Source organism: Thermoascus crustaceus, assembly GCF_041956765.1.
Source record: "Thermoascus crustaceus strain CBS 181.67 unplaced genomic scaffold VTN00scaffold_1, whole genome shotgun sequence".
Lineage (NCBI taxonomy): Eukaryota > Fungi > Ascomycota > Eurotiomycetes > Eurotiales > Thermoascaceae > Thermoascus > Thermoascus crustaceus.
In genome coordinates, this window is record NW_027192527.1 from 2,560,760 (window position 1) to 2,575,372 (window position 14,613).

General features: G+C 49.0%; 5 protein-coding genes and 2 non-coding genes across 7 annotated transcripts; 3 read left to right on the plus strand and 4 right to left on the minus strand.

Moving 5' to 3' along the window:
- Positions 1-2,659: 2,659 nt before the first annotated feature.
- VTN00DRAFT_909 (uncharacterized protein) lies at positions 2,660-3,892 on the minus strand (the record flags this gene model as incomplete). The annotated part of the gene is made up of 3 exons (XM_069436011.1): positions 2,660-3,437; positions 3,545-3,692; positions 3,814-3,892. The coding sequence occupies 3 exons, from the start codon at positions 3,890-3,892 to the stop codon at positions 2,660-2,662; spliced, it is 1,005 nt and encodes a 334-aa protein (XP_069291616.1).
- An 830-nt stretch (positions 3,893-4,722) lies between these two features.
- On the minus strand, positions 4,723-5,367 carry VTN00DRAFT_910 (uncharacterized protein; the record flags this gene model as incomplete). Its single annotated transcript, XM_069436023.1, has 1 exon — positions 4,723-5,367. The coding sequence occupies one exon, from the start codon at positions 5,365-5,367 to the stop codon at positions 4,723-4,725; it is 645 nt and encodes a 214-aa protein (XP_069291617.1).
- A 501-nt stretch (positions 5,368-5,868) lies between these two features.
- Positions 5,869-6,210, plus strand: VTN00DRAFT_911 (uncharacterized protein; the record flags this gene model as incomplete). Its single annotated transcript, XM_069436034.1, has 2 exons — positions 5,869-5,932; positions 6,011-6,210. 2 exons carry the CDS (start codon positions 5,869-5,871, stop codon positions 6,208-6,210), a joined length of 264 nt encoding a protein of 87 aa, XP_069291618.1.
- A 68-nt stretch (positions 6,211-6,278) lies between these two features.
- VTN00DRAFT_912 (uncharacterized protein) lies at positions 6,279-7,503 on the minus strand (the record flags this gene model as incomplete). Its single annotated transcript, XM_069436045.1, has 3 exons — positions 6,279-6,509; positions 6,572-6,927; positions 6,987-7,503. The coding sequence occupies 3 exons, from the start codon at positions 7,501-7,503 to the stop codon at positions 6,279-6,281; spliced, it is 1,104 nt and encodes a 367-aa protein (XP_069291619.1).
- A 1,882-nt stretch (positions 7,504-9,385) lies between these two features.
- Positions 9,386-11,161, plus strand: VTN00DRAFT_913 (uncharacterized protein; the record flags this gene model as incomplete). The annotated part of the gene is made up of 5 exons (XM_069436056.1): positions 9,386-9,401; positions 9,455-9,659; positions 9,714-9,871; positions 9,931-10,740; positions 10,842-11,161. 5 exons carry the CDS (start codon positions 9,386-9,388, stop codon positions 11,159-11,161), a joined length of 1,509 nt encoding a protein of 502 aa, XP_069291620.1.
- Positions 11,162-13,510: 2,349 nt separating this feature from the next.
- VTN00DRAFT_t7 lies at positions 13,511-13,584 on the plus strand. The gene has a single exon. It is a non-coding gene; the product is annotated as a tRNA-Asn (tRNA).
- A 632-nt stretch (positions 13,585-14,216) lies between these two features.
- On the minus strand, positions 14,217-14,290 carry VTN00DRAFT_t36. The gene has a single exon. It is a non-coding gene; the product is annotated as a tRNA-Asn (tRNA).
- Positions 14,291-14,613: the final 323 nt, after the last annotated feature.

The following is a 14,613-nucleotide window of genomic DNA, read 5'->3' on the forward strand; positions in this document are numbered from 1 at the left end:
GCAGGGCGATCGAAGATCCGGAGATAGCACAGCTCGTCAAGCGCTTCAACTACCCGACATAAGGTTCTTAGAAGGACTCACCTGGCTCCGCTTTCAAAGAGACTGCAGTGGCGATGATTCGACCAAATGGTGGTTAAGTTATCACGGTGTGAAAAGCAGCCCAAAACAAAGTTGAGCTACTTTGGTAATCTTAACACAGATATATGTCGGCGATAAATCTGCTCAACCCTATCGCTGATAATCCGATTCCGAGCTCCGACATCGCAGCCGGTACCTGAGCTCGAAATGAGTGATTTGGAGTCCGGTACCTGGGAGAGCGACTCGGCGTAAGGTGCGGGAGATGATCTATGATGTTTATCTGAGGACTGACTCCCTTTAACGGACGAAATAGCGCCGAGCTTGAACGCTATCCCGGCGACTCAGAAGCAGCAACCAATTTATCCGGATTTACACACACGAGGCCTGGCCAAACTAGGATTGGTAAGCCCCAGATGGCGTCAGTGGTGAAAATGTCAATCGAATATCACGATCGACGTGATGCGACCATCATAGCCAGCCTGACGTGCTCTACTACTCGCTTTCGTCGTCCCCCGATAATAAAACCGGGTGCCCGGACGACGCTATACCACTACAGTATTCTCAACGGTCAAGCTTTGAAGCTATTAAAGGCAAAAAACCGTTTTAGATGCTGGTTCAAACTTCAGATCTCGGACGAGAAAGATGCATAGCAGCAAGCGCTAAGTGGTTATCGGTACCAGCTACCTTTCGAGTTCCGAGGACCTGCATCCTTGCACAATAACACAGTTGATCGGTGCAATAAATCGGTTCTTGATCAAGACAATCCTTCCCGAAATCAGTCTGCAGCCTGACTGCGTATGTTTCCTGGGAACCAATGGCCCGTCAAATAATTCTCAGCTAGATGTCTCAGACACGAATGGCAAATTTTCTAACAAAAGCAGCGCCTTTTACTGCATACATCTTTGCCAAGCATCCAGCTGCGTAAGCAGTCCCCCAAAACAGGCCGATTATCGAATCTCGATCGAGTCAGATAGACAAAACAACAATAATTCGTTTCCAAAAACAGCAATGAGATTATCAGACTCAGCCTCCGCCTTGACCAGAACCTCGGGAAATAATAGAAACCAAACCAGTAACTTTAAAGCATAGTAAGTAACTTTTTTTCAATTAATTTCAATTTCGAGGCAAATAATTATTAGTTCATGATCAAAAATAAAGTGAGGCAATAATAATAACCTGGAATAATAGAGTTGGGAACTTCTTGGCGTCCTTGGGAACTCGTGACTCTCGTGTTTTGAGTCGCGACTAAAATCTATCCGGCCGTAATCCTTTTCAATGCCGAAATGCCGGAGAGTCCGGCCACCTCAGAAGTGAGGTCCAAAAGTCTGTCCAGACAGGGTATCGTCCAGTGGCTTGCAACCATTCCAAGACGGGACAGGGACGAAAAACGGGCATGGACCAAAACAGGGAGTAACAAAATGATATGATTCGATCGAGCAAATCTCGCACGCGAATTGGTAGGTTGGCAGGAAATTTTCAAAACGCAGTTAAGAAATCTTCGGCCGAAAGTACCCAAAAGAGGAAAACAAAGCATAAAAGCCTAGATAAACAATCGATAATTAACAAAATAGGGCCGTTTTATTTATAAACTTGGATTTTTTTAATCAAGGCGCGGCGGGTGTGCGTGTGTTTCTGGGACTTCTTCTCGGTATTAAAAACCACCTTGACCACCCACCCACACCGGCCCTGACCGAAACAGATGCAATGCAATGCGATGCAATGTACTGGGGAGTAGAACTTTTGTTGAGGTTCTTGAACTTCTTGAAACAAGGATATGATCGCACACTGAATACCTTTAGATACCCTGATAAATGTACCTGGCACCTCAGTAAGATCAGATCATGATTGCCAGCGTACCAGCAGCAGGGCTTCAGAGGACATGGGTTAAGATCACGCTCCTCGACAAAGCCAAGAGCTTCAGTCTCTTCCTATCTTGATTTTTTTAGATACCCGTTTTCCGGGCATCTCCTCATCACCAGCCCTTTGTTTTTTGGTAGAAAGAAAAAGAAACAAAAAACGCCACACACACACAAATAGGTAGCCGGCACCGAAAAACAGCAAATTTTCACTCACACTAAACCGAGTCCGGAGAGTTTTACCATTTTCCGAGACCTTGCCGCGCCAAGCCGCGCACGCAAGGAATGCCCGCAGGAACAGAATAAATTCGGCGTCTGCCCTCGAGAATTTTGATTCTTTTTTCTCTTTTCTTTTCCTCGTGCGGCGACGCAGCCAATATTTCACCCGTGTTGCCTTAACATCTTACACCATGATGTTGCCTTAGGTGTCGGTTGCGTCACAGAACGATGGAATTGCACGCCGGTTCTTACTTTATTGGTCCTTCTTCTCCTTCCCAAGGGTGTGGCCATTTGGTTTGGGATCGGACAAACATTTTCTTAAACTCCTCTACGCTCTTTAATGTGGGAGCTCAGAGATAAGCGAATTCGCACTTGATGTGTGCTTGATCATCATGTGATGGAATTGGCTCCTACTGTAATTTCTGTACATGCATTCGTAGGACCGATCATGATTGAGAAAGTAATTAGAAAGTGCGTTTCACTTCGATCATTTTTCCACGAGATTTTTACTCTCCCGGCTCATCGCCGATCTTCTCGAGCTTGCCCATCTCCCTCTTCTCGCCGGACTCACCCAGGACTCTGATCCTGTCCAGCCGGATCTTGTCTCCATCACCGTCACCGTCCACGAAGAAGATAACCAGGGACGTCACGTTCTGGAACTTGACGAAACGCAGCTCGACCTTCGCGGTTCCCGTATTCGGATCCCAGTCGCGCGGCTCAATGGTGACTGTCTGGACGGGAGGGATGTCCTCTGCCTCCTCGAAGCCCAGCACATGTGAACGGTTCGTGTAGAGTCGTAGCGTCTTCGGCCGCATGGGCACGTCCTCGTCAGAGCTCGGAGGCAGAGAGGTGACATGTAGCGAGTGAATCTTCAGCGTCGACTGGAAGGGCATGTAGAGCATCAGCTGCTCGTCCGTGTCGCTCTCAACCCAGTCGGGTGTCTCCCCAGCCTTGCCCTTGCCCTTGTCACCACTCAGGGCGGAAGGTCTCGACGAGTCGAAGAGCACCTTCGCGGGCCCGACCTCGCTGTCGCAGTTCAACAGGTCGATGCCATTGATCTGTACCTGGTCCGTAACGTCGTTGTATCCCTTGGGAACGGCCGCACCCAGCCATCCACCAGCTCCTCCTCCGCTCGACTCTCCAAAGCCCTCGCCTCCTGCACCGCCTTCTGCGGCGCTCGCCTCGGCTGCGAGTTTCTGTACCGCATCGGATAGCTTCTTGGGATCAGCTCCGCGGATGGTGGACACGGTTCGCGCGTTCTTGAAAATCATGAATGTAGGCATCCTGCATGTGAACACCCTATGTCAGTACCTATACATATACGTCCCGTGTGAACAAAAAGATATCACAATGAAATACGAATCGATCGAGTCGGAAGAGTCTCAACGTACGCTGTGATGCCATATGCCGTTGCGATGTCTTTCTGCTGGTCAACATTGACCTTGGTGAACGTAATCCGGTTCGGGCGCGAGAGCTGTCGAGCCAGCTGCTCGTACATAGGTGCTATAGCTTTGCACGGTCCGCACCAGTCTGCATAAACTGTTTGGACGCGCGGGAAGATATCAGCTTCAATGTGCACAGTGATACGTCCGATCCAGCGGGGTAAAAGGCGGGGTGCTGCCTGCGAGAGAGCAAGGAGCGCACTTAAGCTGGGACTCACAGTCTGTCACGACGATCGTCGAGGACGATAGAAGGGAGCTAAATTGCTCCTTCGAGGATATGTTGATGAGTGTGGTCATTTTGGTGTCGGTGTGGTGGTTGGAGGTTGCTTGTCGGGGTTCCGTGGCCGAGACTTGAGGTTGTTGATGCAACGCCCTTTCGCCGAAGAAGGGAATATGTCATCAAAGTGGAAGACGTGGCGAGGGCAGCAGCAACCCACGACAACGCCGAAAAACCAACAGGAGGAGGCAAAATTTGCTAAAATTTTAAATTCATTTAAACAATTGAATAAATTATTTTGATTTCTACCCTTTGAGCGGGACGGGACTGCTTCGCTTCGTTCATGCCTAGCGAATACGGATATATTTATCGGATTCCGCAGAGTGCTAGCAGCACCAACCAAAGCATGCTCAAGAACTTCAATCAGCTATCGGCATTACAAATATCCCAGTTCACACCATTCTCTCCTCGCAGATACAACCACGTGTGTATCACCTCTCAATGTCCACTGCTGAGGCTACGTCCAAAATAGGCGGTGCCCGCACGTGCTGTAGAAGGGCGGTCAGTCGGAGTCGACGCCGACTTCCGTTGTTCTTCCTGGATTAATCGGATTTCCTGACCTCGACCAGGCGATTTGCAGGATATAGGTATTATAGAGACCCCTGTGATCTCTAGGTGATGACCTCTCGTGGCTCCTTAGAGCGTCCTCCCGTCCTTACTTGGACGGGTGCAGCACAAGAGTCTGTCAACAGTCTGACAATCCTGCAATACTCGCGGATGGCCGCACCCCTTGTAGCCCGGTGAACACAGAAGCAACCTCGCGGTTCTCTGTCAAGGCAGGGACCCAAACTCGACTCATCTGGATACCCCCAAACTTGAGTATAAGACCGAACAAGCACGCCCGCGGGCATCACTTCTTCTCGCCCTCTTCACCAGGAGCATCAGCATCTCCATCCCCATCCTCAGTCTCAACCGCAAACAGAACCTTCATCCAAAGACTACACCCTCGACACCCGATGACTATCTCCCCACGTTCCGCCTCCCGTTCCAGATCCCGCTCAGTGACCAGGAACCCCCTCCCATCTCCGCATCTGCAACCGCGATACCAGAAGGCACCACCTGCAGCTTCTTCTCCCTCCCCATCCTCGTTGTTCAAATCCTCCAGATCAACAATCTCCAGACCCGTATGGAAGACATCACCACCATTATTACCACCATCTCTATCTCCGACGCCGCCGACCCCGCCCCTCAAGCGCTGCAGGCGCAGCGAACGGTCATATTCGGCCCGAAGATACGGATCGGAGAGGGTCTTGTAAGCGGCTGTGATCTCATCGACCGTATATGACCGTGTATCGTCTCGAGAAGAGGACGTGGTCGGTTTCGTCGTCGTCGTCGTCGGTGACTTTGCAGCGAACGCGCCCGCCTTGTCCGGATGATGCCTGAGTAGAGCTTTATGGTACGCGACTTTGATCTGCTGCTTTGAGAGGGCGGCGGAAGCGAATGGGAGATCGAGGATCTCGTAGAAGTCGTGCTCGATATGGTCGGACATCGTCATTTTCCCTTTTTCTTTTTTTTTCTTTTCTTTTTCTTCAAGCAGCCTGGGACGGGAAGAATGAAAAGAAAGCGAACGAACCACAACGTCACGTCAAGACAGAAAATGACACAGATATAGCAACATTGCCATAATAATAATAAGAACCTAGATTTCTTCTACTAGGTTAGAGTAGGCATAGATAGATAGAACTTTGTGTTTTATCATTTTATGTAGTAGGAGTGGGGAACGGCGGGGTGGTCTCATCAGGCCGGTGTCGGTGTCGGGGCCGATGATGGGGGGAAGATTTTCGGTTCCGCTCCAACATACCAAGTTCCAACCTCCCTCTAAAAATTCGGAGTACCTAGCTTCGACGTAATAATGCCCACTTCAGAACATCAACAACACCTTATCTTACAAAATGACCACTTTCTGAATTCAAACGATATATTATCCTCTGCCCATTGATACTATCGACATTTATCTCCTAACCTCTCTACGATTAGATCTACCTCGGGGGATTAAATGGCGGCCATGAGTACGCATTGCACCTCAAGTCAGGCTCATGACATTCGGGGTGAAATGGTACGTATGCTAGGCAGTGACACAGAGAAGTTTTCATGGAAATAGACCTTTATATTGCAGATCTATAGCTGATGCTGACCAGGCCAACTGCCCCTCGCCTCCAGAGGCGAAGGGAGTGTTAAGCCCAAGAAGAAAGTGAAGAATCTATCTAGACCAATTGAGACAAAAAGCGCCGAAAAGAGTCTAGACGAGATCTGTCTTAAGTTGCAACATGAGAAACCCGTTGGATATCAAACATCAAAAAGCAACCCAAGGCATGAAGGCCGCAAAGGGGTGTATTAACAGGCTAGGAAATACAGGAACACAGGGAATCAAGTAAGGGTAATGCTACAAGGCGACAATCATGCACTTTACTCAGAGGTCTTGAAAACCCAGCGGTCCTCGGGCTTACTGGTGAAGGGAACACCCAGCTCGAGCAGCTTGACAAAGGCCTCAGAGAACTCCTTGAAGAACGCGTCGCTGTCCTTGGCGTAGCGCTCGACGTGCTTCTTGAACTCCTTGTCCTTGACAAGAGCAAGGTCGGTCGGGAGCATCATCAAGGTCTTGGTGGAGTTGTCGGTGTACTGGGCAGGGCCGTTCCACTTTACCAAAGTCAGCATTTACTCGTTCAAAGTTAGGATGACGGGAGGAACGCGGTACTCACCTTCTTCCACGACCACTTCTCATCAAGCAGCAGTCTGAAGAACTCGTTGGTGAAGACAGTAGGGCTGAAGTCCCAAGGGCCGTCATAGCCAGAGCGGTCAGCGTGGGCGCGGCCCAGGGAGTGGGCACCGCAGAGGGCGACCATCTCGCGGTCATCGAAGCCCATGCGTCCGAAAATGGCACGGATGTGCTTCTGGTCCTTGGAGGCATCGGGAAGACGTCCGTCAGGAGTGCAGGCAGTGAAGTCCTTGTCTTGACGGCCAGGCCTCCATGGAATGGCAGGACCCTGCATCTCCTGGATGGCGCAGACACCAGCCAGGGTCCAGAGGTCAGAGTAAGAGATCCATGGGAACTTGGCTGTAGACTCGTCAGTGCTGATCATGCAAAACAAACGAACAGGGGCTGAGCGGACATACCCTTCACAGGCTCGAGGAAGTCCCGGGCGTGCTTCAGACCGGCGTTGGCACCGTGGTCAGACTCGGGAGCGAATCTCATGGTGGCACCGTTGCTACCACCCGTGCCGGTCTCCTTGTCGTAGGTACCGCTAGCGTGCCAGGCAAGGCGAACAAGGACGGGGCCATAGCTGCCATCGTCATAATCGGTCTTCTCAACCAGGAGTCTGGCGATCTCGTCGTAGACCTTCTGGTAGTCCTCCTTGGTGGGAACGAAGGGGCCGCTCTTGCTGGTGACGTCGCCGCCGTTCAGGTAGAAGTAGGCGCCAGCAGCACCGGCAGCAGCAAGACCGCCCCAGAGCAGACCGCTGTTGGAAGACTTGCCCGAGCCGGCCTCAGAGGAGTATCCCCGGCGAGCCGAGGTGCGGAAGGTCTGGACAGGCAGAAGAAAGCGGGCGTTGCGAGCAACGGGTCTGAAGGAGGAGGTAGCGGGGGTCGAGCGGGCGAAGGCCCGGGAGAAGGTACGTGCAGCCGAAGCCATTGTGATTTCTAGGAGTAACAGTGATCGTACAGAGAATCCCAAGCGTCAGGAACGAGAGGGAGAACGGGAGTCGCTGGTCAAACCACGCAGGAAGAGAAAGGATGAACAGAGCACTTCCGTAGCAAGGAGAGTCTGAAGAAGGGAAGAAAAGAGCGGAGCAGCAGAAGATAAGGGACTGAGCATGAAGCCGAACGCTGGGCCAACACACAGAACCATGTAGAAGCCGGGGGCACGGTGACCAATCACCGCGCCGTTATTGGGCGAGCTCTGGACCATCGTTCTTACTCAGCAGCGACCTCCGCATTTTCCCTCCTCGTGCTCCACCCAGCCAGGGATGGTTCGAGAAGCCGGCGCCTCTTCCGAGGTTCGAGCGACGCCTCTCCGCTGTCTCTGTATAATGTTCCCCTCCTCGTCAACCAGCTGGATCTGCACTTTTCGACCCTGCAGATGCTGCCATCATAATGTGTACCTCCCAGGTATACAGTATGTATCTCACGAGGATACAGATTCAATGGCTTCGACTGCATCTCACGTCCGCGCGTCCATGGAATCCGCCGGAGTCGTGCTGACCCGCTGGTACGAACTCCGGCCCACCCCGTGTTCGCCTCCTCTTTCTGCTTCGACATCCAGGTTCTTCTAGGCCACGTTTGATTATTCATCGTTGGCCTCAGGCCGTCCAGCGTGCTTCTGTGCTTCTGTCCCGCCACTCGAGATGTCTTCCCCCGCACAGTAGATAGCCTCGAACCGGACCTTGCCACGTCCGTACAGACCTTTGTGCCACCCCAACATGTGGTGGCTTACTTGATATCAGCGCCAGCACGCTTAGGTAGCATCGTGGATACTGGACTCGAGACCAGGTCCAGCCACAGCCTGCTCATGATTAGATTACTAACTTGGGAATTGCCATTTAGCTTCAGATCATTTTCTGGTTTACATGTGGTTGCAAAGCCGGTGTCTATTCGTTACTGTCGGCTATTTCGCCAGCGAGATATTTCCTTTTGAGATTCATACGATGGCTGCTGCAGACATATGTCAAAGGTTACTCATTTCACCCCTCGTCTTAGACTTGGTTGGCACTCACTCTTCACCTATTGGTGACCAGGAACCCTTGCTGCTACACCTCTGCTGTGGTTGTCTCAGAGCTCTTGGTACAGAACGTACGGAGTAGCTTTTAACTTTTTGAAGCAGTCTCATGTCAAGTTCGGAATAATCTGCCAACGCTGCCCATCAACTCAGAGTACAGCATCAGCTTTTGTCACCGGACTTACGGACTTTAGACACATATTGCGCCAATTTTTCTTCTTCAGCATCAAAAATGACCTAGAACATCTGCTCATGATAATCGGTTGATTTATCAACGGACCTCTAGCTTGTTCCAAAACCTAACAGGCTGTGAACCATCTGTACATGATGCCGTGGCACCTTAGGTCGAATCATGTATGCGTAGATGTCACATCTCATGGTTATTTTTCTTTGCTCTCTTTCCCTCAGTCCAGGATGAGAGACCCGTGCTCCTCTCCGGACAGCAGGTGTTACTGGTCCTCACGCTCTCCCTTGCCCTTGTCTGGTATACTTAATGCATTGGTTGTCTGTCTATCCGGTCTACCACATGTCGAGCCTTGAGACAGAAGAAATCTCCATGTTATACAGACCGGGCTCATATGTATCGTGTGGAATATATATGCGGACAGCCCACAGTGCTGGGAGAATAGCGCTTATCCACCCAATACCCATACAAGGTTCCCATCTATAAATTCTCCAGTTGATCCCCAACTCAAGTTGCCTTGATATGAAAGCCTCTAGATGATTTTAGCTGTTTTGCAGGACACTATTAGAGTCTGACAGGTTCGGCTTCACGCTTTTAGATTTACGACCGTTTAGAATGCAGGCAAAAGAAAGTATGTGTCTCTGTGATTCTTGTGGCCCTTCAATGATTACTGATCAATATCAGATAAGGATGAGTGGGACCAGCATGTGGAAAGCATCTCTCAGACAGGTGATGGCAATGAAGCCCGCTCTTCTGATTCAACGTCGGTAGAGGATGCGGTTCAGTTGCCTCCATTGCTGCATACAACAGAGAGGAACTTAATTCTCAAAATTGACCTTAGAGTCATCCCTTATCCGACAATCCTGTTTTTACTCTGCTTTCTGGACCGGTAAAATAGCAACGCTCGCTTCTCTTGAAATCCTCAAGGCCTGACTTTAAATAGGACAAACATAGGAAATGCATCCATTTATGGACTGCGGGAAGAACTACACATGTCCGACTTGGATTATAGTACTGCTCTGACGATGTTCTACATACCTTACATCTTGTTCGAGATCCCGTCGAATATATTGTTAAAGAAGCTGTCCCCCCACGTATGGCGTACGTCTACCTACTCTATTCCCGGTTGCAACACCCAAGCTTAGCTAGAACGTACCTAGTCTCGATCTGCATGTTCGGATTCGGCGTGGTCACGCTTTGCACGGGATTCATAAAGAGTTATGCTGGCCTTCTGGCATTGCGCTTTCTCCTAGGGTTGGCAGAAGCAGGCATGGTGCCGGGCAATGTATACCTCATGGGAGCCTGGTATAAACGCAGCGAGGCACAACGCCGCTTCGCTTTCTTCTTCAGCTCAGCTAGTCTCGCTGGCGCATTTAGCGGTCTCCTTGCTGCGGCAATCGGTAATTTGAGCGGGGTGCGCGGTTACGCTGGTTGGAGGTGGATCTTTATCCTGGAAGGAGCTGTCTCCTGCGCCATAGGCATTATCTTCTTCTTCTTCATTGCAGACTTTCCAGAAGATACGAAGTGGCTGACAGAAGAGGAGCGAGAGTACGTCAAAGCTCGGTTGAAAGCCGAGCAGGGAAGCTCAGCGTTCGAATATTCAATCAAACCTCGTGATATCCTGCACACGTTCAGAGACCCAAAGATCTTCATCGCTGGGGTGCTGCATTTTACAGCTACCGTGCCATCATATATGGGCTCTTATTTTGCGCCTGTGATCATCAGGAGCTTGGGATACTCCGAGATCGGGACACAGCTTCATACGGCTCCGCCGTGGCTCGTCACTTTTGCTCTGCAGCTGATTGCAGCATACGTCTCCGACAAGTTGCAACATCGGTATTTGGTGGCGATGTTTGGTGTGCTACTTGCAATTGCCGGCTACGCCATCCTTCTATCTGTCCATCATAATGTCCGAGCCCAGTACGGCGCCTTATTCTTGGCCTTTGCAGGAACACACCTTTTTATACCTAGTACGTTTTCCCTTCAGCTTACATCCCTATACAACCCCTCTCGTATCTAGGAAAAAAGTTCGGAAGATATGTCTGCAGTAGCCACTGACGTTCTCGCATAGTTGAGGTCTGTTGGTTTGCATTGAACCTCGGTGGCCACCGCCGACGTGCTGTCGGCACCGCCTGGCAAGTCAGCTTCGGTAACATCGGCGGCATCATTGCGTCCTTCTCCTTCCGATCGAAGGACGCGCCCGAGTACCGTTACGAATTCGCGCTCAGCATTGGCTTTTGCTGCTTTTCTGCCCTGATGTGTTCTCTGTATGCCTTTGCCTGCTGGTATCAGAATCGGAGGAGGGCCGCCAAGGGGTGGGGCGCGAATGTGACGGAAGCAGAGAAGGCAGATATGGGGGACATGAGTCCGAGCTATAGGTATCTGCTCTGAAGACGTTTAACGTGCTACCGAACGAGTTGGTTCCCATCCACGGCTGTGATATTTACCTGGGGCGATAATAGTCACTACTTGGCTACCGATATCGACCTATTCTCTCCGAGTAAGGGGACATTCTGGATGGAAACCCCCATCGTAATGACCCGAGTGCATGATCTGGAGTCGAAATGAACGAACACAACAGCCGATTGAAGATGTCTCCGGTCTTTCCAGAAGTTTCAAGACATGCAAAGTTTGGCGCAGATTGCTCATTAACGTTGTCTATCTTTGTTGCACGAAAAGGCAAAATTGACTTTATGTTTTTGGAATAGAATCTAAGTTCTCTGTGATAGGATACAGATAAAGGGAAGGCATGGAGAGGACTGAAAAAATTATTGGTCCCCAAGTCCCCTACCACGTTCATTCCCCCCTTCTCATAACGGCGACTCAACCAGCAGACGTCACCAAGGTCTACCTACCTACCTGCCAATAACAGAGCTGTACTCTGTACCCAAGTACCATGCCACATCACACCACACCATATGACAACGATAATCGACCTTTCCGAACTTCTTGCGTGACCCTCGGCCTAGACGTTTGTATGTAGCACCATCATGGGTATCGTAGTACAGTGTCACCAATTTTCCTGAATAATTGATATCCAGTCGTTTTTTTTATTGACTGCCGTATCCCAATTCTTCTCCCTTATTGTCCTGTGTAAGGTCCGAGATCCGACGGAGCAAGCAAGCAGGTAAGTAAATCCGTCTGACGGTTTTGATTTCTTCCCTCCCTCTGCCTTACTCCATTCACTGAGTGAATGGATACTTTGGGCCTCTCGATTCGATTCGACTTGACTGGACTAGAACACGTCTGGACGGTATATAGGTAGCGTAGCATATGGAATGGGATATATACATATATATTAATTATTCATGCATGATAGGTCGTGGTCATATCGTACGGGACAGTATTTTATTTATTGGCTACATATTTACCTAACCTACTACTGTCAGTAACTTTTTTGAGGATGGATTCTTCATTTCTTTTGCTACGAGTAATAATTATAATAATAATAATCCGTGAATTTGGTCCCTACCCACCTTATCTACCTATGGTGCTGATCTGGTTCGATACGAGATAAGGGTGACTGGGGATGGGTTTAACGACTTTTCAGAGAAAAAGATGGATATATATGTATAGCTGGATACATAATGTATATACATATATATCCAGAAGACGAGAAAAGACAATACAGGTAGCAAGTAATTGGTTTGTTTTATTTTAGCAAAAGAAGGTTAGACAAATATATATATAGAGAGAGAGAGAGGTATAACTATAAGGTATATATACCTGGTGCGAGATAGATTCTAACACACACTCTCCACTAAGCACAGAACAGTACTCCTACTGAAGTAGGTGCTTGCTTATTCTCTATACATATATGTAAATCGATAATCAATCTATTATTTTTATCTGATCTATATGCTTTCTATAGACGAAAAACTGGTAAAAAAAAACTTCCCTGTGACAGTGCAAAAAGAAGCAAAAAGAATGCATGATTGTCCCGCCTCACCCCGATACTGTTGCTCTCATCAAAGCCTCCTAGCTCACCCACTGACAATCACTATCAACAGCCATGTGTATGACCATCAATCAGATCAAGAATATCATCATAGATTTAGCCAGTCAGGCAATTTTGCTAGATCTCAACTCAACGCGATTGAAACCAGCTTCTGGTTCTGGATGAAAGAAGTGTGTGTGCTACTGCGCGCGGTGGTGACTAGCTAGGAAAGCTGGTTAGGAGGGGCTTAGGCTTAGACCAAGATATGGGAACGACGCACTGGAAAAGTATATTCAACACCGGATGGAGCAGTTCGTATGTCATATTCGAGAGGTTATCCGCTTGGAGGGGGTTTGCTTGGGGGTGGCAATGGATATATAAATGGAGGGCCGTACGGGCAGGGATGGGAGACACTAGAAGAAGGGGCTGTGGATAAAGGGTCAACTATTGCGGAGATAACATCCTGGAGACTAGAGCATCAAGTTGGTTCCAACAGCATTAAATAGCATTGGATATGACTGAGCTATGGGATTTTGAGTACTTTTTTTTTTTTAAAAAAAAAAACCATATAAATTACTACACTAGGTTGCCATATCTTTCGTCACCCTCTCCCCTGCTACCTATTGTCTTGGCGGATTGCTATTTTGTGTTCATGTAATCTTATAGTCATTAAAGGGTACGCAGACACTACAATAGGTCATAGACCCTATGCAAAGCCAGCCCTCATCATAATATCGCAAAAGCGGCAGGGTGAGTGGTTTTAGAACTTGAAGAAAATGTGATTCGAAATATGCAGAAGACACGTCTCTGTGGCGCAATCGGCTAGCGCGTCTGACTGTTAATCAGGAGGTTGGAAGTTCGAGCCTTCCCAGGGACGCTAATAAATTTCTTTTATTTCTCACTGAATAAGTGAAAAATTTTTTAACCTGGGTGGTCAGGCAGGTTAATCAATTTCTTAAAAAATAATATGCAAACACCACCTGGCTGTAAGGCGCAGTCTCCACTGCAGCGACAAGTGCAATTGGACGACGGATAGGTCTGATACAGGCCATAAGCAGACAATGGCTCGAGGTACCTGCACTCGGGGTGGAGAAGAAGGAGTATTAATAATTGAATGGTTCGCTGATCTCTAGAAATCTAGTTGTGTAGCCTCGCTAAAACCCCAGGGCTTAGCCGGCCGGCGACTAGCAGGTACGTATGGCACTAGCACAGGTCAGGTTGGTGCGGGTTTTCCGGCTGAGTGGCTGTAGCTTCCACGGGTATGGGCGCATATTTACTTTAGGTGTCTTCCTGGTTGATCCCAATTTCGAATCTAGATAATAAAAATGGAACCATCAGTGACAAGTGTTCTGCTCCTATCATCTGTCTAGGTTATCACAGCGCCTATTCTAGACTCAACCACTTCCTCCTCCATCAGTTAACTGCTAGCTGACTTGGAGACCTGATGCACTCAAGAAGCAATGGAGTAATATTTAGTTAGAATCGAAGAACAATAACAAAAAGAGTTTGCGTCCCTGGGAAGGCTCGAACTTCCAACCTCCTGATTAACAGTCAGACGCGCTAGCCGATTGCGCCACAGAGACGTATTCTGCCTGGCCTGTTTGTTCTATCCTTATGTACCAGACTTACCACAATATAACATGGAACAAAAAGGCTGATGACAATATCCACTGTAAAAAGCATTAGAGGGACAGGTTGGCCACGCCATCTAGGTCTTAGGGCCTAGGGTTAGGGTAGTCACCTGGTCTCCTACCTCTACACCTCTCACGCACGTAAATAAGGACTTCCACTACAACTACTAAATCTAATATTATTGAGTCTTACGAATCAAACACCTACTGACTGTGACGGCGCTCAATCATAGTATTATTTAGCTAAAACTATGGTAGCTTGTCATACAGAATCC